Raw genomic sequence first — 24,670 nt, forward strand, 5'->3', positions numbered from 1 at the left:
ACCAAATCATAACTCATTGCCAACATATAGGTAGAAACTATATTCCTACACCAAAACCCATATTCCCTCCCTGGTCTATAGAGATGCAACCACCGTATCCTACGTATAACCCTGCCGAAGCATTCTATAGCACCTATGGTTATGCTTGGAACCCCTATTGGTACCAGTATCATCCCTAGTCTACTTAGTTTTATTTATTTTGTAATTTGTAATGTTGATATGTTTAATACTTATGTTAATATTGTAATAGTTTTTATAATTTTCTAACTTTTATTCTTAGATTTTAATAATTTTGAATGTGGGGTAATATACCAAACTTCAAAAATATGTATATATGTTTGCAGTTTATCTTATGTACACAACAGGGTAAAACAACGCATTTTCAAAGACTGGCATTAAGTTCAACAAAAGCAACTAATTTTGACGACAAGATGCAAAATATATGTGAAATAACAACAAGACGGAATGAACAAATGATGTGCACCATTTATCATTCAGCAAACAAACGCCAATATATTTGGAAACTTTGGTAAAAATTTAATCATTTTCACACAAATCACCCTCAATAATTTAAATTGTTACTGATTTCTTGCAAATGAGGGCATTGCAAGATCTTAAGTGTGGGAAGGGGTTAAATTCTTTTGGATTTTAAAAATTTTACTTTATACACTTGGTTACCATTAAAAATACTAGTAAAGCAGTAGTTGTATTAGAATCTAGTGCTCTCTGATAATAAAGAACAACCCTAGTCTTATATACTGACTACCCAATTCTAGTAAAATTTTACAAAATTTTCAATTAAATGAACTCAAAATCATGTTTATACATATTTATGAACGATAAAACTAGGTTTTAACACCGAAATTATTGTTACCTCGGAAAGGACATAAATTGAGAAACAAACCAAAATGTTAAAATTCATTTAAAATGGAATAGAGGACGATAAAAAAGAAAATAAAAGCCAAGTGTGGGAAAATTCTCCAAGTTATTCAAAACATATATCACATATTTTTGTACAAATAACTGAAAATACTTTTGCTTTGGACTAAACTAAAAAGTTTTACCTGATTTACTGTAAGAAAGATGGATCTACACGATGAATCAATTCCATCATTAAAAGGAAGTAAAGTCTTCCGAAAAAGACACGCGCTTCTTGATTTAAGTCAAGAAGTTGTCGTCCAGACCAGCTGTAGGTTGACGAAAAATCTAGAAAAGTCATCACTAAAATCAGCAGGAAATCCACGGACCTCAGCATTAAACAGGGTCGCCAAGTGGTCAGATTTATCCTAACCATGAGAAGGATTTATCTCGTAAAATGGGGGGGCACCATGCAAATTAGCTGGATAAGACTAATGAATCAGATCCCCAGAAAGGATAATCTCCTTAAAAGATCAAAAATCAGCTTTTAAGCCTGATATTACTCAATCCTTGAGATTGACCTTAAAGATTGAGAATTACAAAATCATGGAATTCAATGATATCTAAACTCGAGCTTGAACGAGAAAATATTTTGATCAAAATTACAAACCGATTTGTTTTCTGAAAACCCTATTTTCAATGCGTTCATTACCATTGAACGTAAAATCCTAGGAATTCACCTGGAATTCATTAGGTCACCTGAACTAAATCGGGTGTCAACCGTAAGAACGGTGGTTGCATAGCATGGTCAAAGACAGGACCTTGTGCCAGACCGAAAAATTATAAGGGTGAGCTTTACTATTGCTCCTACCAAGGATAGTAATTGCGTCCGACACGTTATAGACCATAATCAAATGCATGTCATTAGACATTGCCTTAACAGTTGCTTGTTCAACGCTTTCCTTTACAACCGGACGGTAGCTTACCGAAAGGTAATATACGGGACAAGTAAACTGGACGTGTTGCTTTCCAAATACAAGGTTAGCAAGTGGGTGACACAAAACCATAAGTTTTGAGCTAAAATTTTCAAATCTGAAACCCACCAAAACCACAAAAATATTTTGCAAACACCGGTGAAGGGTTATTCCGGAAAACTTATCTAGGGTAAAAACTAGATTTAATTTTCAAAAGATCAAATGTTTTCATAAAGATCCAATTTCCTTAATGGATCTAAATTTTTATAGTCATGTGGGACTGTAAACCATATCGTTACTACCATTGTTTATACCGCCGTATAGAAATCACTGATGTACAAAGTGTGAAGAATAAAGAAGTGATTCTAGTATTTCAAGACGATATTGCTTGAGGACAAGCAACGCTCAAGTGTGGGAATATTTGATAATGCTAAAAACGAACATATATTTCATAGCATTATTCCTCAAGAAAGACAAGCTTTTAGTTGTAATTGTTCTATTTACAAGTGATATTCGTTTAAATAATAAAAGGTGAAGACAAAAGACAGATTCGACGAATTAAAGACGCAAACGACCAAAAAGCTCAAAAGTACAAAATACAATCAAAGAGGTTCCAATTATTGATAAGAAACGTCTCGAAATTACAAGAGTACAAGATTCAAAACGCAAAGTACAAGATATTAAATTGTACGCAAGGACGTTCGAAAATCCGGAACCGGGACCAGAGTCAACTCTCAACGCTCGACGCAACGAACTAAAAATTACAAGTCAACTATGCACATAAATATAATATAATATTTAAATAATTCTTATAATTATTAATATATTATATTTATTTATAAAACCGTCGGTAAACAAAGAGCCAAACTTGTGTGAGCTGTATTTACAAACTCCGCGACTCGCGGAGTTTGAAGGCAAAATGGGCCGCGAGTCGCGGAGGCCCAAATTCTGAAAGTCCCTATAAAGCCAACCGAATTCTGATCATTTTTCATACAATATATATCCATCTCTCTATCTATATCGTAATATTTATATTTATAATTTATATTTTAATTTTAATTTTAATTATAATTCTAATAATAAGGGTATGTTAGCGAATGTTGTAAGGGTGTAAGTCGAAATTCTGTCCGTGTAACGCTACGCTATTTTTAATCATTGTAAGTTATGTTCAACCTTTTTACATTAATGTCTCGTAGCTAAGTTATTATTATGCTTATTTAATCCGAAGTAATCATGATGTTGGGCTAATTACTAAAATTGGGTAATTGGGCTTTGTACCATAATTGGGGTTTGGATAAAAGAACGACACTTGTGGAAATTAGACTATGGGTTATTAATGGGTTTTATATTAATTAAACAATACCTTGTTAATTTAATATACAAACTTATAATTCGACGTATTTATATATAACCACATACGCTTGACTGGGTACGGTGGGCGGGATATCTATAAATACCAATAATTATTCATTTTACCGGATACGGAACTGGATTAATAGTTAATAGACTTGTTGAAACAGGGGTGAATTACATTCAAGGGTAATTGGTGTAATTGTTAACAAAGTAGTAAAACCTTGGTTTACACGCAGTCGATAACCTGGTGTATTCATTAAACAAAGTATTAAAACCTTGTTACAATTCGAATCCCCAATTAGTTGGAATATTTGACTTCGGGAATAAGAATAATTTGACGAAGGCTTTCGCTCTTTATATTTATGACTGATGGACTATTATGGACAAAATCCGTATGGACATATTAAATAATCCAGGACAAAGGACAATTAACCCATGGGCATAAAACTAAAATCAACACGTCAAACATCATGATTACGGAAGTTTAAATAAGCATAATTCTTTTATTTCATATTTAATTTCCTTTATTTTATATTTAATTGCACTTATAATTATCGCATTTTTATTTATTGTTATTGTATTTAATTGCACTTTTAATTATCGTACTTTTTAATTATCGCAAGTTTATTTTATCGCACTTTTATTATTCGCAATTTCATTATCGTTATTTACTTTACGCTTTAATTTATGTCTTGTATTTATTTTTAATATTTTACATTTGGTTTTAACTGCGACTAAAGTTTTAAAATCGACAAACCGGTCATTAAACGGTAAAAACCCCCCTTTATAATAATAATATTACTTATATATATATATTTGTATTTTTATAAAAGTAAACTAATATAGCGTTAAGCTTTGTTTAAAAAGATTCCCCGTGGAACGAACCGGACTTACTAAAAACTCCACTACTGTACTATTAGGTACACTGCCTATAAGTGTTGTAGCAAGGTTTAAGTATATCCATTCAATAAATAAATAAATATCTTGTGTAAAATTGTATCGTATTTAATAGTATTTCCTGTAAAAATAATAGCTATTTTATATACTACTCTGCTAAAACATCATCTACCGAGTTGTGGCATAAAAGACTTGGCCACATGAGTGAAAAGGGGATGTCTATCTTGTTTAAAAAGAATGTGTTGTCGGGTGTTAGTGGTATTGATTTGAGTAAGTGTTCTCACTGTTTGGCAGGGAAACAGACCAGAGTTGCGTTTAAGAGTCATTCTCCTTTTCGAATGGAGAACATACTTGATCTAGTTCATTCGGATGTTTATGGGCCTATGAAGACTAGGACACTTGGTGGATGTTCCTACTTTGTTACATTCATCGATGATCATTCCAGGAAGGTGTGGGTTTATACCTTAAAGTCAAAGGATCAAGTATTTGAAAAGTTTAAGGAATTTCATACACTAGTTGAAAGGCAAACGGGGAAGAAACTCAAGTGTATTCAGACTGATAATGGCGGTGAATACATTGGCAGATTTGATGCTTATTGTAAGGAGAATGGTATTCGGCATCAAAAGACTACACCAAAGACACCTCAGTTGAATGGCTTAGCAGAGAGGATGAACAGAACTTTGGTTGAGAGAGTTAGATGTTTGCTTTCACATGCAGGGTTGTCCGATTCCTTTTGGGGTGAGGCTTTAAATACGGCAGTTCATATTATTAATCTAACCCCTTGTGTTCCTTTGCATTTTGATGTTCCTAACAGGGTTTGGAGCGGTAAAGATGTTTCTTACCGTCATTTACGAGTTTTTGGATGTAAAGCTTTTGTTCATATTCCCAAAGATGAGAGGTCAAAGCTTGATATGAAGACTAAGCCATGTGTATTCCTCGGCTATGGTGAAGATGATTTTGGGTATAGGTTATATGATCCAGTTCAGAAGAAACTTGTACGAAGCCGAGATGTTGTTTTTACAGAAGATCAGATGTTAAAAGATGATGAGAAGACAGATTCAGTTCCTCAAACTAGTGCTGATCTTGTTGATTTGGATCCAGTTACTCCACAACATGTTGGAGATGATGTTCATAATGATGAACATGGTACTGATGATGATTATGCTCCGGAGCAGGTAGAGATTCCAGTACCAGATATGCCCCCATTTGTCCCACTTAGGCGGTCTACCCGAGACCGTCATCCTTCTGTTAGATATTCTGCTGATGAGTATGTATTAGTTACTGATGGGGGAGAGCCAGAATGTTATTCAGAAGCAATGAAAGATGAGCATAAGAAAGAGTGGGGTGAAGCTATGCAAGATGAGATGAATTCTTTGTATGAGAACAATACTTATGACCTAGTGAAGTTACCTAAAGGCAAAAGAGCTTTGAGAAACAAATGGGTATTCAAAGTGAAGACAGATGAGCTTACTTCACAACCAAGGTACAAAGCTAGGTTAGTCGTTAAAGGATTCAGCCAGAAAAAGGGTATTGATTTTGATGAGATTTTCTCTCCGGTTGTGAAGATGGGATCTATTCGAGTGGTTCTTGGATTAGCTGCTAGTCTTGATCTTGAGGTTGAACAGATGGATGTCAAGACTACTTTTCTTCACGGTGATTTGGATAAGAAAATCTACATGATGCAACCTGAAGGTTTTCGGGTTAAGGGTAAAGAAAATTATGTTTGTAGACTTCAGAAAAGTCTATATGGGTTGAAGCAAGCACCGAGACAGTGGTATAAGAAGTTTGAGTCGGCTATAGGAAAGAAAGGCTACCGAAAGACAACTTCAGATCATTGTGTTTTCTTTCAGAGGTTTGGTGATGATGATTTCATCATATTGTTGTTATACGTTGATGATATGTTAATTGTTGGTAAAAATATTAAAAGAATTGCGCAGTTGAAGCGAGAATTGAGCAAGTCTTTTGCTATGAAAGACTTGGGGCCAGCAAAACAGATTCTTGGCATTCGGATTTCTAGAGATAGAGGTGCTAAGACGTTACATATATCACAAGAGCAATACATTGAAAAGGTGCTAAGTAGATTCATCATGAAGAATGCTAAAGTGGTTAGTTCCCCTCTTACAAACAACTTTAAGCTAACAGAAAGAGATTGTCCTACTTCAAAGGAGGATGTTGAGGAGATGGATATAGTTCCATATGCGTCAGCAGTTGGTAGCTTGATGTATGCTATGGTGTGTACTAGGCCAGATATAGCTCATGCGGTAAGTGTTGTTAGTCGGTTTATGTCAAATCCGGGTAAGAAGCATTGGGAAGCGGTTAAATGGATTATGAGATACTTACGAGGTACTTCAAAGTTAGGTATCACATTCGGAAATGGAGAGCCGATGCTTGTTGGTTATACAGACTCAGATATGGCAGGAAACAAAGATAACATGAAATCCACTTCTGGATATTTGATGACTTTCGCAGGGGGAGCAGTTTCATGGCAATCAAGGTTACAAAAGTGTGTTGCATTGTCTACAACCGAGGCTGAGTATATGGCAGCAACAAAAGCGTGCAAAGAACTATTGTGGATGAAAAGGTTTCTACAAGATTTTGGGTTTAAGCAACCACGATATGTAGTTCTTTGTGATAATGAGAGTGCGATTCATTTGGCTAGAAATTCTATGTATCATAAGCGGACAAAACATATTGATGTGAGGTATCATTGGATTAGAGAACGTCTTGAAGATGGTTTGTTTGAACTTGATAAAGTTCATACCGATGATAATGGTTCCGACATGTTCACAAAGGCTTTAGCAAGTGAGAAGCTCAAGGTATGTTGCTCGATCGCCGGGATGGCGATCCCTTCCTCATAATTGGAAAGGGGGAGATTTGTTGGGTTTTTTAATTGTTTCCATTTATGTGGAAGTTATCCAAGCCCAACAAAATTTGGCCCAATGGTTGTTTTGACTTGGTCAACCATCAGAGGCATCTTAATTCAAACAAGTGCAGCTGTTATTCACTAGAGAGTGCAAGAGAGATCAGAGTGTGAGATCAAGAAAAAGGGAGAAAACCCCAATTTCCGTTTTTAGCTACAGCAGTCCACAAAAGAGACGATCCCCGGAGATCCGACCGTTGAATCTTCTTCATTTTTGGGCTGTGTCTTCCTGACATCAGTGCCAACATTTTCAACCGTTGAATTCGTCTCAAGTGGTCTGTAGCTCGAGTTACAGCAGGTAGAACAGTAGCAGAATTTTGGGTGATGAAATTCTTCTTTTGTCTTTAATTGTTTCGTATACTTGTTGATTATTGTTGTTCAAGAGTATGATGATGTTGTATACCTCTAGTTGATCTAGAGAAGGATTATTGTATTGCTCTCTTTGTTGATGATAGTGAAATTTAAGTGGCTTACGAGTCCCGTGGTTTTTACTCTCGATTTTGAGAGGTTTTTTACGTAAAAAGTCTCGTGTTTTAGTGTGTGCTTGATTATTGTTTTGCTACTGATTTGGAACAGATTTGGGGACTGATTTGGGTTGGTTTTGATATATCTTGTTTGTTAGTTTCCTCACGGGTTCATACGGGTCGGGAAATGCTTGTCAAACGGGTTTGTTTCCGCTTTGTAGATTGCCCGTTGTGATTATTTTCCCATCACATTCCTCTATCTTTGTTAATCAACATTGTTAGTTTCCAACTAATATGATTTGAATTTGTGTTTATCTATTGTATCTCCAAGTATATGCAAAACTAAATAAGTATCTGTATGCTCCCATTTGAGATTAGATGTTGAGTGCCATGCAGGATGCCAAATGACATTCTAAGCCAACAATAATGTTGATCTCTTCTACCTTTCTTAAAGACAGATGAAAGTTATATACTAAAGTTTCAAAAGAATAAAAATCAGACAAATGAAAATGTTTCAAAGTATCAATATATTTGTCATCTGTCATTTATAAATCTTCTCAGAACCCAATCATGGGTAGTACTGTGAGCATGATATTAACTGTAAGTCGAAATCGTTGATCATTTGTGTTAATTTCTCAGAAAGAGATTCGAGTTTCCAGAACCACCTCTGCAATTTGCATCCAACGGTTTGAATTTCTTCTGAAGCTCCATAAATCTTTCGACATCAAACTTGTGCTTTTTAATAAGCTTTCTTCGACGTGATAAAAAAAGCCTTTTCATAAAGTCTTCATAAGAAGGATCCCTTGAAGTAAATAGAAAATAAGCATAGCCTAAAATTAAACCAGAAGAAGTGGTGAAGAATGTGATTGGTTCCATGACATCCCATGAGAACTCCCAAAACGTTAAACGGAAAAAGAGGGACGCTTGTGTAAGCAGAAGCCCGAGGCCACCCCAGAGGATGCACCGGACCTGCTTGTGCGCCAACTTATCAATTTGTTCTTGTTTTGCTTGTAGCTTATGTAGCTCCTCTTTTGTCGGATCGTTGTCGGTCAACAAAGAAAGAGGTATGGCTTTTCTAACCATATCCATCACCTGATAATCAGATCAATCAAATAAGTACTTCTATACAATAACTAAATGGTAGATATACACCACTAAAGAATTTTGAGCACATTGAGTTCAGGTGTTACGAAACTTATTTTTAATGGTGCGTTCCTATTGTGTTTTACTATAAGTTTAATTAATCCTCATACAATCAGACTAAATGTTAACCATCTCAAGATACTCTAGTGGTTAGGGCCCTTATTTGCTCACAAGAGGTCTCAGGTTCAAACCTCTCTAGCAGCATATGTTGTTGCATATGGACAGGAAAAAGGTGGATAACCCGGTTAGACGGTGTACATCTAAGTAAAAAATATTCACCTTCTCGGAATAGTATAAACAAGTAAAACCTCATCCGTTTAATCATTTACGAAACAAATTGGATTCTCGTGCTCTTAAATGATCAAAAAAAGTTACATGAATATTTTCTTATTTAAAAATATAAAAAGTAAACCATCAAAATAAATTCTACAGGAAACCTGGAGTAAATCTAAACAGTAAGGATAATAAACTTGTTCTTATAAATCTATACACACAATAAAAAAAACAAATCTCCTCTTGACAATTTCTATACAAAATTATCAAACTAGAAAAAACACCAAAAATTCAGACAAAAAAATCTGCAAAGAACATTAATACGGTCATTAATTTTATTAAGTAATGTACCTTATGTGGATGGAGATAAACTTTATCTCTAATTATGTATATATCACCAGCATCATCATAAGCTTTCGCAATCTTTTTCGCTTCATCAACAGACATCGCAACACCTATACTCTCACACGCATTTAAAAACTCCGAATATCGAACCACCTCATTACCTCCAGCTCCCAACTTTTTCTTCAAAGCTTCCACATTATTCGTTTGATCGCGATTAACATCACCATCTCCACCAACCAAACTCGAATAGAAACAACCGCACGTTCTTGTGTTACTTAATTCAGCAAAACCGACCATTCTAATCAATCCTGGATTACGAATACTAACAGCAGCTGATGTGAGGCTTTGTTGGAGCAATTTATTAAACGATGATCTCCACATGATTTTTTCAATTTTTTTTTTTAATGTGTAAATCAGTTAATGTAAATCGTGTATGTAGATTGTATAAATTACAGGTGGTGGTTAGAACTTAGAAGAATGAAAAAGGCGCCAATGTGGTAGGATGAGAGAAATAATCGGGACAGAGATGAAGACCGATGGTTCGTTACACCTTCGAGTTAATGAGATGACACGTTTTTGTAGTTTTTTGGTCACAAAAGAATATGCAGTTATTTACTCGTATCTTAAAATAAATGCACTTTCTATAACTTATTATTTCTTGCATTAGCTAATTATATAATGAAGGTTGTATTTAGAGAATTAATTTTTTACATGAATTTCTAATAATAATAAATAAATAAATAAATAAAACTCATAATTTCCTTAAAAATTACTCTACTATTTACATTTATAGTTATTTGTTTACTTTTCTTTATTATACATAACAACAATAACAATGTTGTTTATTCATTGTAAATATTCGTAATGATTTATATTACGTTATATAGAGTATAGATATATAGATATGAAATATATGTTTCAATGAATTTAATATTTTCTTAACGTATCTAATAAAGAATAAGAAATCATAACAGGTAATAATAATCCTTACATAAATTAACGAACAATATTATTCAAACGAACTATAATCAGTCGGTGCGTTCAAATAATCATCGATTTTTACACCCTACATTTGGTTGTTTTGTTTGACTTGATTCTATCGAGTAAATACAATCAAGCACAATCAGATTTTGATGCAACGAAAAAGAAATAGAAAAGATACATAATAAATAATAAGTATTACTAAAATCAAATGGGTATAAAAACTTATTAGATACCATTGACCGCGGTATCTAATAAGTTCTACCTACTATTGAATTTGAACCAATGACTCCCGCCGTATGAAAGCGATACTCAAACCGCTGAGTTAAGTAGGTCATTTATCTTCACAAGGAAAACCAAAAGGGACTCTTCCCATTGATGCATTATAAATATCATATTACTTACAAGCAATACCGATCAATATGATCTTGGATCATGTAATAGTCATCTTGAGAATTTTCATCTTGACAAAAAATTATCTACATAATAAAATATGTATTACAAGCACCAACGGGATGTAGCTCAGTTGGTAGAGCACCTCGTTTACACTTGCGCCTATATTTTCAGAGGAGTGCATCATGCAATCAAAATTTTTGATCTTATTGAGAAATCGATGTCTTACTCCATAACTTTAAAGGAAGAAGAGAACAATAGCCTGACAAGGATTCAGTCTGATTTAGGTGCCCAATTAGGTGCCAAGCAGACCCCATCATTGATTTGATATATTGATAAGGTGAATACACGGTCTATTCAATGCTAGGCTGAGTAACAGGCATCAAAAAAACTCTTTTGTCCTATGATTTTAAGGTGTATGAAGCTTCATATTTTGATTTTTAAGTAGAGCGATAGAGACTTCATTTCACTTAGGTTGATCTAGGCCAGAGGCAGACCTACGTCAAGGCTAAAATTCGAGTTTCCAAGTCGGACCAAGGAACCTAAGTGAAATGAAGTCGGACCATGGGAACGTAGGTTCGAGGTTTTCAAATCCTGGGATTTGAAATGAAGTCGGACCCAGGATTTGAAATCCCATGGGATTTGAAATCAATGATGAAGTCGGACCCAGGATTTGATTCGAGATTTTCAAATCTCAGAATTTGTAATGCGAACTTGAAATAGGAACGCGATCACAAAAAGCAAACCCGAAATCGAAACGTGAATCCAAAACGGGAATGCGACCGTGGTACGCGAACCCGAAACCGAAATGCGAACCAGAAATGGAACACGAAACGCGAGCCCGAAAAGCGAGCCCGAATCGCGTATCCGAAATGTGAACCCGAATCGTGAACCTGAAACGCGAACCCGAAACTCGAACCCGAAACTCGAACCCGAAATGGAACCCGAAACGCGAACCCGAAACGCGAACGCGTAACGCGAACCCGAAACGCGAGCGCGAATCGCGTATCCGAAATGGAACCCGAAATGTGAACCCAAAACGTGAACCCGAAACGCGAACCCGAATTGGAACCCGAAACGAGAACCCGAAACTCGACCCCGTAACGCGAGCCCGAAAGGCGAGCCCGAAACGCGAACCCGAAACGCGAACGCGAAACGTAAATCGTAAACATAAAATCTTAGAACATGGGATTTCAAATCCCTCATATATACAAAGGATTTTCAAATCCCTCATCTATGGGATTTCATGGGATTTGAAATGCAAATCCCTCCAACCAAACATGGGATTTCATGGGATTTGAAATGCAAATCCCACGAAATCCCACGAACCAAACGCCCCCTATATAATCTCACTGTGCATTATGATGCATCCTATAAGCCTTATATTAAGAATGAAGCTCTAAACTGTCAATGGAGTAGGAAGGGCCTTTTAAAATGTAGAAAACTCATTCTCTGATTTTTTTGTTCACAGAAGAAAGAAGTATATTAACCCTGTATGACAAATTGGGTCAGTCCAAAACAAGATGCTCAAGACAGGTACCTTGAGCATCAAAACTTGTACCTTTATCTATTCTCCAACTGTTAGCCCAAACCCGAACTTATAGTCTTTCTTCACGTGGTCAATCTACAAAATAAAGGTAGCCAAATCCATGGTCATTCACTCATTTGAGCCACAACTACTAATTAACTTTTTCAGAAGTGTAGGTTTCTTTCAACTTTTTGATAAAATAATATTTCCTTTGTATCTTAAAATTTTCATCTTGTTTTCATACAAAACAAAAAAATATAGAATCTGTTTTGAATAATACGCACCTAGGCGGAAAGAATAAACTTCAGACCCGGACTTAAACTTTCTTCAAGAAAAGTAGATGTACAGCCATTTGAATCAATCTTTCCTCTTAGACGACTCTGCTGATATGCAACAAAAGCAATTAGAGATTTAGATGGAATCAAATATGATAAAATGTTTGATTGTGCACATTGTTCAATATAAGTTTTTGCATCTACAACCACATCCTCTTTAGAATTACCTGACGAAGAATATAATCATAACCAAAGCTGGCAGTAACGTCTCTTGACGTGTGATTGTACATAAAATCTGATGCCAAAGAAACCTAGAGAACAAAAAAGAAAAAATTACGCCGTTGGTACCTGTGGTTTGTTCACTTTTTCATCACAACACCTAAACTTTTATTTTTACGTGGTTGGTACCTCATTTTTTTTGTAACTTGCGTAGTTGGTACCTAAGGAGAACTGCCGTGAACTATTAATGTTTAAACCTCACATGTGCCACGCATGTGAGGGTAATATGGTCCGTTCCAATATTTTAATCCATTAAAAATCAAAATATATGCAGAATCATGCTAGAAGGGCTGTTGGAGCTTGACATTCCAACTAATTATATTCAACAACTACACATGCATAATGTATTACGTTATGAATGAATTTCATTGCTGCATTTTTATAAGAAAACAAATATTACTAATATACAGCATATTCACAATCAACTATGAATAGCAAATATCCACATAATGCACAAATCAAATAGCTGTCACACCCAGAAAAAAATATGCTAAAAGCAAAAACAAATGTTTCTCACCTAAAATCAGTGGCAGAACTTGAATTTCGCAATCGTGGGGGCGACAATTAATTGCTACGGAGTATAATGTAAACGAGGAAATATTGTTACGAAAAAAACATAAATAACATTTGTATCGAGCTTATTTGATTTAATGGGTTGTTGACCATTGAGGATTTGTGTTATTAGAGTCTTGTGATTAATTTTTCTTTATGGGCTAGTTGATTGCACATCCATTTTTTCTATTTGCTGCATATTTTCGCAGAATGTTGAATCTTTTATTTCTAGACTGCAAAACGTCGAGTCTGTATTGTGAATAACACTTTTGTATATATATATATATATATATATATATATATATTTGCGTTGACATACTTATTGACTTTTTGTAGCCTTTGCAGTTTGCATCATGATCTTTTTCTCTTCTGTTTGAGTATGTAACTACATAAATTACAGTTGCAATTAGAGGTGTCAAACTGGATAGTTGAGTAACGGGTCAATATATATCTTGTTCCAAACACAACTATTTCAATTTTGTATGTGTCAAGTTAAGTTGAGCATTAACGCTTTTGTGTTCAAAAAGTTTACAACTTTTTAATCGAAAAGTTTATAACTTTCATGTTCAAAAAGTTTATAAACGGTGGTAACGCGCGAACCTGTTTTGTGATACGTTCACGTTCTGTGGCAACTTCTTTAGTCAACTCTGACTTTGTATTAGTCAACAACAAACACTGATCTTCAGCACTTTCAGCCCTAATTTCAGCTGTTGAAACTTTTTGCTTCAATTCATCAATTAAAGTCTCCATATCCCAAATTGCAGAATACAACATGTTTTGCTGTTCTTGACCCGATTCAGAAGACGCTTTCGTGTGTTGCAATTGAATCTCGAGTAAACTCATCTTGTTTGAACTGTTTTCATGGCTTCCTGTAATAATTTCTAGTTCTTCACTTAATTCAACGTTTGAATATGTTAATTCTGTTACCTTCTGTTCGGCCGTTTCCGCTCTATTTTCTGTTGACTCGATGTTTTCTTTTAACGATTCGATCACGCTTTCCATTTCTCTTACTTGTTCTTGAATTGGGGATTTAATCGATTAGATTTAAGTGCAACTTATATACTCGTGGATTCAATTCCTTTTATATGGAACCAATAAATTGAACAGACCATATTACCCTCACATGTGTGGCACATGTGAGGGTTTAGATGTTAATAGTTCACGGCAGTTATCTTTAGGTACCAGCTACGCAATTTACAAAAAACTGAGGTGCCAACCACGCAAAAATAGAAGTTTAGGTGTTGTGATGAAAAAGTGAACAAACCACAGGTACTAACGGCATAATTTTTTCAACAAAAAACGTCACCAAAGTAATAAAAGGTTGTACGAAAACAAAAACTAGTAGTAGTTAACAAGGAAAGATATTATTGCGTTGAGCTTCTTACCTTTTCCGACACATTCTGTACATAACCGAGAGCCACCATTCCAGTGCTAGCTATCTGTCCAGTAGCAACCTGCAAGAAAGCATTTAAATTTTAGATAATTTTTTCATAAAAAAACTAAGATTCCTCACATATAAGAACATGAAAAATTACCATTTTATCCGTTGTGTATCGGAGAGCATAAGCAAGACCAGACTTCCGATGCTGACCAGCCCAGAATACCTCCCCACCTAAGGCAAGGTTAGGTGTCACACTCTGAAAGCATAACGTTTACATTATAAATGTTACTATTAATTAATATCACTTGCTTGGGTATATAAACAAAATACGTATATTTTAGGCAGCTAAACTAGACTTTCATAATGGAATTTTCATTGCAAGGTATTCTCAAGCTCACTCAAGTCAAGAAGTCAACAAAACAATAGCAACACACACGTGTAGATAAAAACAACAAATACTTAAAATATTGGTAATATATAATTCATCATAATACATGGAAATAAAAAGTGTACTATTAGGCATGCATTATTTGTAAGATGTGACATATATATTTCACCTGTATATAATTAGCTGCAAGCAATCCTCCATTTCCTACTTGAAATTGCGTCCTATAATCAGTACCCTGCATCCACAAAAACAAATTACCATAACGGATATTTTCTCTCAGCAGACAACATACACAAATTTTTGCAAAGACGAATAAATTACCTTGTAGTCAAAGATAGCCATTCCGTGTGACATATGTGGCTCACTTGTAAGCTACAGTATAAAACAAACAAAAGTGTCACAACATAACATACAAATAACAAACGAACAACATTTACACTATTTAACCGGTTTACCTGAGCGTTAGCTTTCATACTGAGATTGTCAGACAACTCACACCTGACATTCGCATGAACCCGCCCATCAGTCAACACCCTTCCAATAAGCATTAAATTCATTGATTTCGAGCGAAAGCACCAACATTATCAAATTTAGTAAAGCGATGAAAATAATCAATCAATAGTAAATGATAAGAAACAATAAATATACCTTGGGATCAATAAAGTTAGCACCAAATTCATAGTTTGCAGTAGGAACTTTAATTGTTTCAGGTGATTGAGAAGGAACTTCTGTAGGTCCCATTGCCATACTAAAATGTACTCCGTAGTATACAAGTATATTCATTAACAGTTTAAAAAATATAAAAAAAAATATATAGTAAATTAATGTAAAATAGAGTTTGTTAGTTAGTTGTTAGTTGTTGCCTGTGACTAAGTGAGAACTTGTGGTTGAGTCCTTTAGTGAAATCAACACGCATTCCCTCAAAGTATGGAGCTTTTAACGTCGCTATCAACAAATAAATAATTAGAAACTAAAATAAAATTAATTAATTGTGTATATATACAATATACAATATACAATAATAATAATAATAATAATAATAATAATAATGATGAAAAATATAAAGAGAGTAACTTAGGGCTTCGCGATGAAGTTCTTCATAAGGAATAGGGCAGGGTAGTTTCATATAATCGATTTTATCTTCCGGTTCCGGTGATGATGATATTGGAGGAGGAACAACAGTCGCCATTAATTTAATCGAAATCGAGATCCAAATATGAAAGATGAATAATAGATGGATGAATATGATTTGTAGGTGCGGATGGGAACAGAAAAGGGAAAAAACCTCCTCCCACTTTTCTTTCACCTTAAACCCTTGCTAGTCATTTGCAAAAAGAGTTTTCTAAATAAAATTATTTATTTTATGCATAATTGATTAAGTTGCAATTTATATGTCGTTTATATGTCTTTAACATCTAAAAAATAGCTCTTATCTATTATTTTTATAAAAATTCAAAAAAATAAAAACAAGTTAATTAAAATTGAGAATTTTAAATTTTAATTGAAATATTGAAATGATAAGATTACGATAGAAACAAGAGTTACTGCTTAGAACGACAATAAAATAGTCAAGTTTTTGGATTAGCGGGAAAACTCCCCTATAAGCGAGCACATTGTCTCTCTCATACAGAGTAAACCTCGGGTAATCAAGCCCCTTCAGCGCGAGACCTGGTACCGGATAAATTGAGACTCTCTAGTCACACTTTTTTTCTAAACAATTTGGCATAGCTAGGAATGCAACTCGGGTGGTATGCTTCATTCGGCAACTCGGTCACAACTCAGGAAAACTTGCGTGATTAAAATAGTCAAGTTTTATTTAATAGAACAATTACATTTTTTATTTCTTTATTACTACCTTTCTTGTTAACCCTAATGATCTAGAGGTTCACCCATTTACATTTGTGTATTGAGATGGGGTGGGGAGGTCTCAAGTTTGAGTCTCTTCCCTTAAAAATATCTGTGGGATTTACTTCCTGAAAGTTATATTGCCTCGGGTAGGTTTTACCGTCCCGTATTCAGGACCTACGTCCGACTCGCCTGCCTCTCGGGATGGTTTAAGGTTTAGATCTCTGTAATGCGGTTCGAGTTTTCGCCCGAAAACGCGTGCATACGTGGGAAATGAGAGTATTCAATACCAATATTTTTTCTTTAAAAAATACACTACTAACTCATATTTTGACAAATTAAAACAAAAAATACATGTTTTTCTCTTAATATTTTATTAATTACAATACTAAATTAAAACTTTGAAACTCTCTTTTACACACCATACAGATCAAAGAAATTATAAGTTGGTTACTTATCGTGAGTGACGAAAACATAATCTGCGGAGACAAAAAAAAAAATTGGTCATGAGCTTTTGGATTGGGGCAAAATATGAAATCTTTTAGACAAAATATGAAAGTTTTTGAGGACAAAATCAAATTTTATGTCTGGAAATTTCAAATCTACTATGGGCAAAGTTAAAAAAAGCAAGATTTTGAGCCTGGAAAAGCCTATAAATTTTTAATTCACTGGGGGCATCTGCCCCTACCCTATGTTGTTTCCGCCACAGCTTATTGTACAACAAAACGAACAATGGAGTCCAAAAATATTTATAGTCACACATAGGGTTACAATTAAACAAAAAATTGATGGGCAAATTCCATAAAAATGTAACTTATTATACCAGTTTTTCTATTGTCGGTAATTTGTTTCATTTCAATATAAAAAAGAGTCCTTTTTCAAAATTTAATCAAATAAAGGGGTGCCGTTAACTTTCTTCGTTAAATGCCATTGTGGCATTTCACGTCACTCGTTTTTTCCATGTCACTCGCTTATTGTCCCTTAATGGCTATTTAAACCCATTAAACACCTCTTTTATGTCGATGGTAAGAACAGAACCATAATTTCCCCCAATTGTAAAACGTTATATATGATCGTAACCCCAATTTTTCAAAGTTTAGTGCAGGTAACCATAATCAGTCAAAATTCGAAGGTTTTTAAGAACCTTAATTGTCTGAAATGTCTTATAGTAATGGTGAAGCTATTGGTCATTGCTCGTGTGGTGATGTAGCAGGTGAGACAACCCGTCTTAATCCATAAGGACGAATAAAATAACATATGATTATATTGTGAGGTTCTGACCTCTATATGATACATTTTACAAACATTGCATTCGTTTTTAAAAGACAAACTTCCATTACATCGAAAGTTGACAGATATGCATATCCTTTCATAATATATTTAAGCTATGAATGACTTAATATTAATCTTGATGAACTCAACGACTCGAATGCAATGTCTTTTGAAATATGTCATGAATGACTCCAAGTAATATCTCTAAAATGAGCAAATGCACAGCGGAAGATTTCTTTCATACCTGAGAATAAACATGCTTTAAAGTGTCAACCAAAAAGGTTGGTGAGTTCATAGGTTTATCGTAATCAATCATTTTCATAATTTTAATGGACCACAAGATTTCATATTTCAATTTCTCATAAACTTAATCTCATATCAGGCATTTCGCAAACTGCATAGAGATAAAAATCATTCATATGGTGAACACCTGGTAACCGACCTTAACAATATGCATATAGAATATCCCCATCATTCCGGGACTCCCTTCGGACATGATAAATTCGAAGTACTAAAGCATCTGGTACTTTGGATGGGGCTTGTTGGGCCCAATAGATCTATCTTTAAGATTCGCGTCAATTAGGGTGTCTGTTCCCTAATTCTTAGATTACCAGACTAAAAAGGGGCATATTCGGTTTAATAATCTAGCCATAGAATGTAGTTTTAAGTACTTGTGTCTATTACGTCAAACATTTATAAAAGTAGCGCATGTATTCTCAGTCCCAAAAATATATATTGCAAAAGCATTTAAAAAGGGAGCAAATGAAACTCACAATAATGTATTTTGTAATAAAAATACATATGACGATATTGAACAATGCAGGGTTGACCTCGAATTCACGAACCTATATCATTCATATATGTATTAAAACTTATTCTTGTATTAAGATATATATATATATATATATATATATATATATATATATATATATATATATATATATATATATATATATATATTATTAGTGATGTTATTTATATATATATATAATAATTTTTAAGTTTCATTATTTATCTATATTTTCATTTTATATATATAAATGTTAATATAGTTAAGTTAGGTGTACTAAGTATATTTATATATATAAGATCTTTATTTTTATACTTATAACCTTAATAACATCGTTAAAACTTTTATTTTAGTAATCATAATTATTTTATTAATAAAAATATAGATAATATTGATAATAATAATAATGTTAGTTTTAATAAGAGTAAAATAATAATTTTAACAAAAATGATAATAATGATAACACATTTTAATAATAACAATACTAATATAATAGTCATATTGATAATAATAATGATCATGATTATAATAATACTTATGTTACTACTAATAACAATAATGGTACTAAAATGATACTATGGTTAATATTTATATAGTTATTATTATATCCATATTTATGTACATAATTGTTTAAATGTTATATTTAAAAATCGATAGTTTGTTATTTGTAAGTATTTCTATAATTAATATTAATAGGTTTGATATATAGTTATGTGAAATTTTAATATCATTATAGTATATGTAATAAGTATATTTTATGTACAAAATATTTATCTGCTTAAAAAGGTAGTTTTGATATTAATAATGATAATATTAATAATCTTATTACTTAATAATAATACTTATATTGATTGATAATAATATTAGTAATAACAATTATGATAATAATAATAATAATTGGTAACTAATACTTATATTAGTAATAATAATAGTAATAACTAATATTCATAATTCATAATACTTACTAATAATAGTACTAATAATAATAATTATAATACCAATAATAACAATAATAATAATAATAATAATCTTAATAATAACAATAATAATTGTAATCATATAATAATAATAATAATAATAATAATAATAATAATAATAATAATAATAATAATAATAATAAAGATAATAATAATTAATTTGAAAATGAAACTACCTTAAAACATGCTTTAAAAAAAAAACTGTCGTCGCCCGGGCTCGAACCCCCGACCTCTCGCTAACCCGAATACACCATTAACCAATCTGCTGTTTATGTTTTTCTGAATATATCCCATTGTAATTATAATTAACCCGTTTTATTTTCTGTTTAAATTTCCTTTTTCATCTTCCAACTTGATCGACCAAGTATCAAATTTAATTGGGTTTAATTTAATCGTTTAGGACTTGTAAATGATTGGTAATAAACGTAGTGATTTATATAATTTAACAGAAACGAAAAAGAAAAAAAAAAGAAAAAAAAACTCCCAACAGGCTTGATGAACCCGTTAAGAACTCAAACATCAAGAACGATTTTAAGAGTGTTTCCAGATCAGAACATGAAAAAGTTTCTAAATGTTTATTGGAAACTATCTGGACCATCAATTAAACTTAAAACATTGAAACAAACTCGAATTTAATGATGAACAAATATTTTGACTTTTTGAAATTTAAGTTTGACTCTCAAATTAAGATTCAATAAGAGAAATTAGGTCGTGAAACTTTGCAGATAACTTGATTAGAAGATTTAAAACATGACTGCATTTACAGTTTTTGAAATTTAACTAGAAAATGTAGCTTTTGAATTTAAAGTTCATGTACAGAGTACCTGCAGGTGTTCATCGACTTTTTCTGTTGAAATTTGATTAAATGAAAAGCTGTAAAGGGTTTTTGTAATTGGTAAATGATAATGTGAGTTTGGACGATATCAATTACAACTGGATTCGTTTGTTTTATCCCTCAATTTGGTCGACAGAACTATACACCAGGCACAGAAAAAAAATAAAAAGGCCAAAGGATGGCTAACCGATTTTGTTGTTTATCCAAGTCTAAACTCGATATGTAACCAGTTAAGGGACACAAACAAAAATCAATCATAGTTTGAATGTGATGTGAAACTAATTACGTATCCATCTGTATGTATGTATCAGTATTTATGTACATATATATATTATGTATATATTTTTATATATATATATATATATATATATATATATATATATATATATATATATATACTGGTATTTCGTATTTGTATATGTAATTATGTATATACCTGTATTTATATATCTGATTATATACATCTGTATTAATATATTTTCATTTACATCATACAATTACTCTTATTAATTAGTAATTATAATTATAATAATAATACACTTAATATTGTAAATACTAATAAAATTTTATGATAATATAATTGCATTATCAATTATATTATGATTAATGGTAAAGAATATAATATCTATAAAATTAATAATAATAATATTACTTATCATAATATAATACTAATTATAATAATAATACTAATATTAATAATGTTAATAATAATATTAGTAATAATAATATTATAACAAATTATATATATCAAATTCGTATCTATTATATATTTAAAAAAATATTGATATTGTTATAATATATAAATATATATATAAATGGATAATCAATTATTGATACACAAAAGTAATATTATTGTATTACCTAAACTTGTGATATTTTTGCTATAAATAGCCATGAATGCAAGCATTAAACTTGCACCATTTTCTCACACTTACAAAGTGTTTCTTTATTTCTCTCCATTATCATTTTTGTTCTTACACTTCATTATTAGCATTCTTAATCAAGAATCAAACCACTAAAGATAGTTATAAGCCTACTGAATTATAACATCAAGAATCAAACCACTAAAGGTAGTTATAAGCCTACTGAATTATAACACGTTATCAGCACGATAATCTTAATACTAATTATGGTTGGCTCTGCCACCTAAATGATATATGGTCGGTTATACCACCTAATTAATATATGGTCGACACTGTCACCTAATTATCATTTATGTTATATAACATTTATTTATGATTGCTTACATATGGTCGACACTGTCGCCTACTTATCATTTATGTTATATTAAATTTATGTTTAATGTTTATATACTTATGAATATAAATTGACTCTAATTTATCATGTTGTTTGTTTTAATTTTTGATAATAGAAAAGGTCGAATCTGGAAAAGCTTAAATTTACTCCTTTAGAATCAACGGGAAACAACTACATGCCATGGGTTATAAAAGTAAAAATGCATCTTAAATCAATGGGCATTCTTGAAACCATAAATGAAAACAACACTTGTTCTGAAAAAGAACAAGCAACGGCATGTTGCTTTATTCATCAACATATTGATAAATGCTTACAAAATAATTATGTGACTGTAGAAGATCCCCATGTTTTATGGGAAGGTCTCAAAAGCAGATTCAATAATCAAAGAGAAATTTTACTTCCAGCTGCTATGGATCAATGGAGAACATTAAGGTTCCAAGACTTTAAGAAAGTAAATGAATACAGCTCAGCTCTGTATAATACAGTCTCACAACTTAAATTCTGTAGACATGAAATAAGTGATGCAGACATGTTGGAGAAAACTTTCTCCACAATGAATGCTGCCAACATCACAGTGCAAAGAAATTTGAGAATGCTAAAGTTCAACACATATCCTGAACTTAATTCATATCTCTTGGTTGCAGAGCAAAATGATGAGCTATTAATGAAAAATCAGCAATCCCGTCCTACTGGTACACTTGCAATCCCTGAAGCAAATACTGCAAATAATTATAAACAGGGACAAGGACGCGGGCAAGGTCGTGGTTATAATAACCATCGCCATCATCATGCCAAAAGCCATAACTATGGTAGAAACCATCCTTATGGTAATGGGAATGGGCGTGGACGTGGCCGTGGTCGTGGTCGTGGTGGTCAAAGAAATAATAATCCACTAAAATATAAATATCAACCACAAAACAAGCCCACTAAACAAGATGTTGAAGAAAATTCTTCTAAAAATTCTGAAGAATCTTGTTACAGATGTGGTAGAATGGGCCACTGGGCTAATACTTGCTGAACATCTAAACATCTTGTTAAGATGTATCAGGATTCACTGAAAGGTAAAGAAAAGGAAGTAAATTTTGTGGATAATATTGATCCAACAGTCACTGAGCAACCATCTGATTTATATGAAGATTTCTTGAATTAAATTAATATGTTTCTTTTATAAATAAAACGATTTAACCTTTGTCATCATGTTTTCTCAAATGTTTCAGTTCTATATGTTTTATCAAATGTTCCAGTTCTATGTTTGATGTTTCAATTCTATGTATGTCAAATGTTTCAGTTTTATCTATTTGTGTGTAATAAACATTTTGTGTAAACTTTATATACTTACTGTTTGTTTCTTATATATGAAGTTTAATATGAATTATGCTGGAACACAACATCAATTAAGTAGTGGAGATCTCTGTATAGCAGATAGTGGTACTACACACACTATACTTAAATTTGAAAAATATTTCATTGATTTGAAACCAACGGAAGGAACTATACATACAATAACAGGTGCTGCTAACTTGATAGAAGGGATAGGAAAGGCAAAATTCATATTACCAAACGGTACAATATTTTTAATTAATAATGCCTTATTCTCTCCTAAGTCAAGCAGAAATTTATTGAGTTTTTCTGACATATACCTTAATGGATATGATTATCAGTCAGTAACGGCAGAAAATGAGAAATATTTAAGTATCACTAACAAGAATCACGTGATTGAAAAACTGCCAAGACTTAATTCTGGATTACATTATACACATATAAATGTACCAGAAGCACATATGGTGATTAAAGAAAAGTATATTGATCCTGGTGTATTTAATTTATGGCATAACAGATTGGGCCATCCAGGATCAACAATGATGAAAAGAATTATTGAATGTACACATGGACATCCACTGAAGGATAGAAAAATCCTTCATGATACAATGGTTCCATGTATATCTTGCTCTCTTGGAAAATTGATAACTAGACCCTCACCACTTAAGGTTGAGAAAGAATCACCAATGTTTCTTGAAAGAATTCAAGGTGATATTTGTGGACCAATTCATCCACCATGTGGACCATTTAGATATTTCATGGTCCTAATAGACGCATCTTGAAAGGACCCGTCCTTATCCACCTGGACGAAGTCATCAACATTTGGTCCCATTGCGAGGTACTGACCTAAATATGCCATGAAAGACTCCAAGTAATATCTCTAAAATGAGCAAATGCACAGCGGAAGATTTCTTTCATACCTGAGAATAAACATGCTTAAAAGTGTCAACCAAAAGGTTGGTGAGTTCATAGGTTTATCATAACAATCATTTCAATATATTAATAGATCACAAGACTCCCGTTTATAAATATATGTACACTCGCAAGTGTATAAAAGTATTCTATAAGTTGTAGGCACCCGGTAACAAGCCTTAACGTTCATGTTTTACCCTCTGAAGTACACCAGATCAGGTGTGTTTAATATAACCTCGAAGTACTAAAGCATCCCATAGTCAGGATGGGGTTTGTCAGGCCCAATAGATCTATCTTTAGGATTCGCGCCTACCGTACATAGACAAGTAGTTTAATGTTACCAAGCTAAGGGTATATTTCTGGTTTAAACCCACATAGAATTAGTTTTAGTACTTGTGCCTATTTCGTAAAACATTTATAAAACAGCGCATGTATTCTCAGCCCAAAAATATATATAA

The 24,670-nt window shown here is 32.7% G+C and overlaps 2 protein-coding genes across 2 annotated transcripts; both read right to left on the bottom strand.

The window, feature by feature from the left end:
- Positions 1 to 8,045: 8,045 nt before the first annotated feature.
- LOC139882917 (calcium uniporter protein 5, mitochondrial-like) lies at positions 8,046 to 9,930 on the bottom strand. The gene is made up of 2 exons (XM_071867168.1): positions 9,234 to 9,930; positions 8,046 to 8,558 (listed from the first exon to the last, which is right to left on the bottom strand). The coding sequence occupies exons 1-2, from the start codon at positions 9,606 to 9,608 to the stop codon at positions 8,094 to 8,096; spliced, it is 840 nt and encodes a 279-aa protein (XP_071723269.1). The 5' UTR covers positions 9,609 to 9,930; the 3' UTR covers positions 8,046 to 8,093.
- On the bottom strand, positions 9,484 to 15,561 carry LOC139846332 (mitochondrial import receptor subunit TOM40-1-like). Its single transcript, XM_071835952.1, has 9 exons — positions 15,460 to 15,561; positions 15,326 to 15,376; positions 15,174 to 15,239; positions 14,771 to 14,872; positions 14,621 to 14,689; positions 12,632 to 12,715; positions 12,414 to 12,512; positions 12,163 to 12,225; positions 9,484 to 9,549 (listed from the first exon to the last, which is right to left on the bottom strand). The coding sequence occupies exons 1-7, from the start codon at positions 15,559 to 15,561 to the stop codon at positions 12,414 to 12,416; spliced, it is 573 nt and encodes a 190-aa protein (XP_071692053.1). The 3' UTR covers positions 9,484 to 9,549; positions 12,163 to 12,225.
- Positions 15,562 to 24,670: the final 9,109 nt, after the last annotated feature.

Source organism: Rutidosis leptorrhynchoides, chromosome 1, assembly GCF_046630445.1.
Source record: "Rutidosis leptorrhynchoides isolate AG116_Rl617_1_P2 chromosome 1, CSIRO_AGI_Rlap_v1, whole genome shotgun sequence".
Taxonomy (NCBI): domain Eukaryota; kingdom Viridiplantae; phylum Streptophyta; class Magnoliopsida; order Asterales; family Asteraceae; genus Rutidosis; species Rutidosis leptorrhynchoides.

Bases quoted from the DNA above. Each gene is read 5' to 3' on its own strand.
- LOC139882917 (XM_071867168.1), bottom strand. From the start codon at position 9,608: ATGTGGAGATCATCGTTTAATAAATTGCTCCAACAAAGCCTCACATCA. The intron at 8,559-9,233 runs GTACATTACTTA...TCTGATTATCAG, and splicing joins TTTATCTCCATCCACATAAG to GTGATGGATATGGTTAGAAA.
- LOC139846332 (XM_071835952.1), bottom strand. From the start codon at position 15,561: ATGAATTTAATGCTTATTGGAAGGGTGTTGACTGATGGGCGGGTTCAT. The intron at 14,690-14,770 runs GTAATTTTTCAT...GCTTTCTTGCAG, and splicing joins GATACACAACGGATAAAATG to GTTGCTACTGGACAGATAGC. The intron at 12,513-12,631 runs GTAATTCTAAAG...GTTGCATATCAG, and splicing joins ATGATTATATTCTTCGTCAG to CAGAGTCGTCTAAGAGGAAA.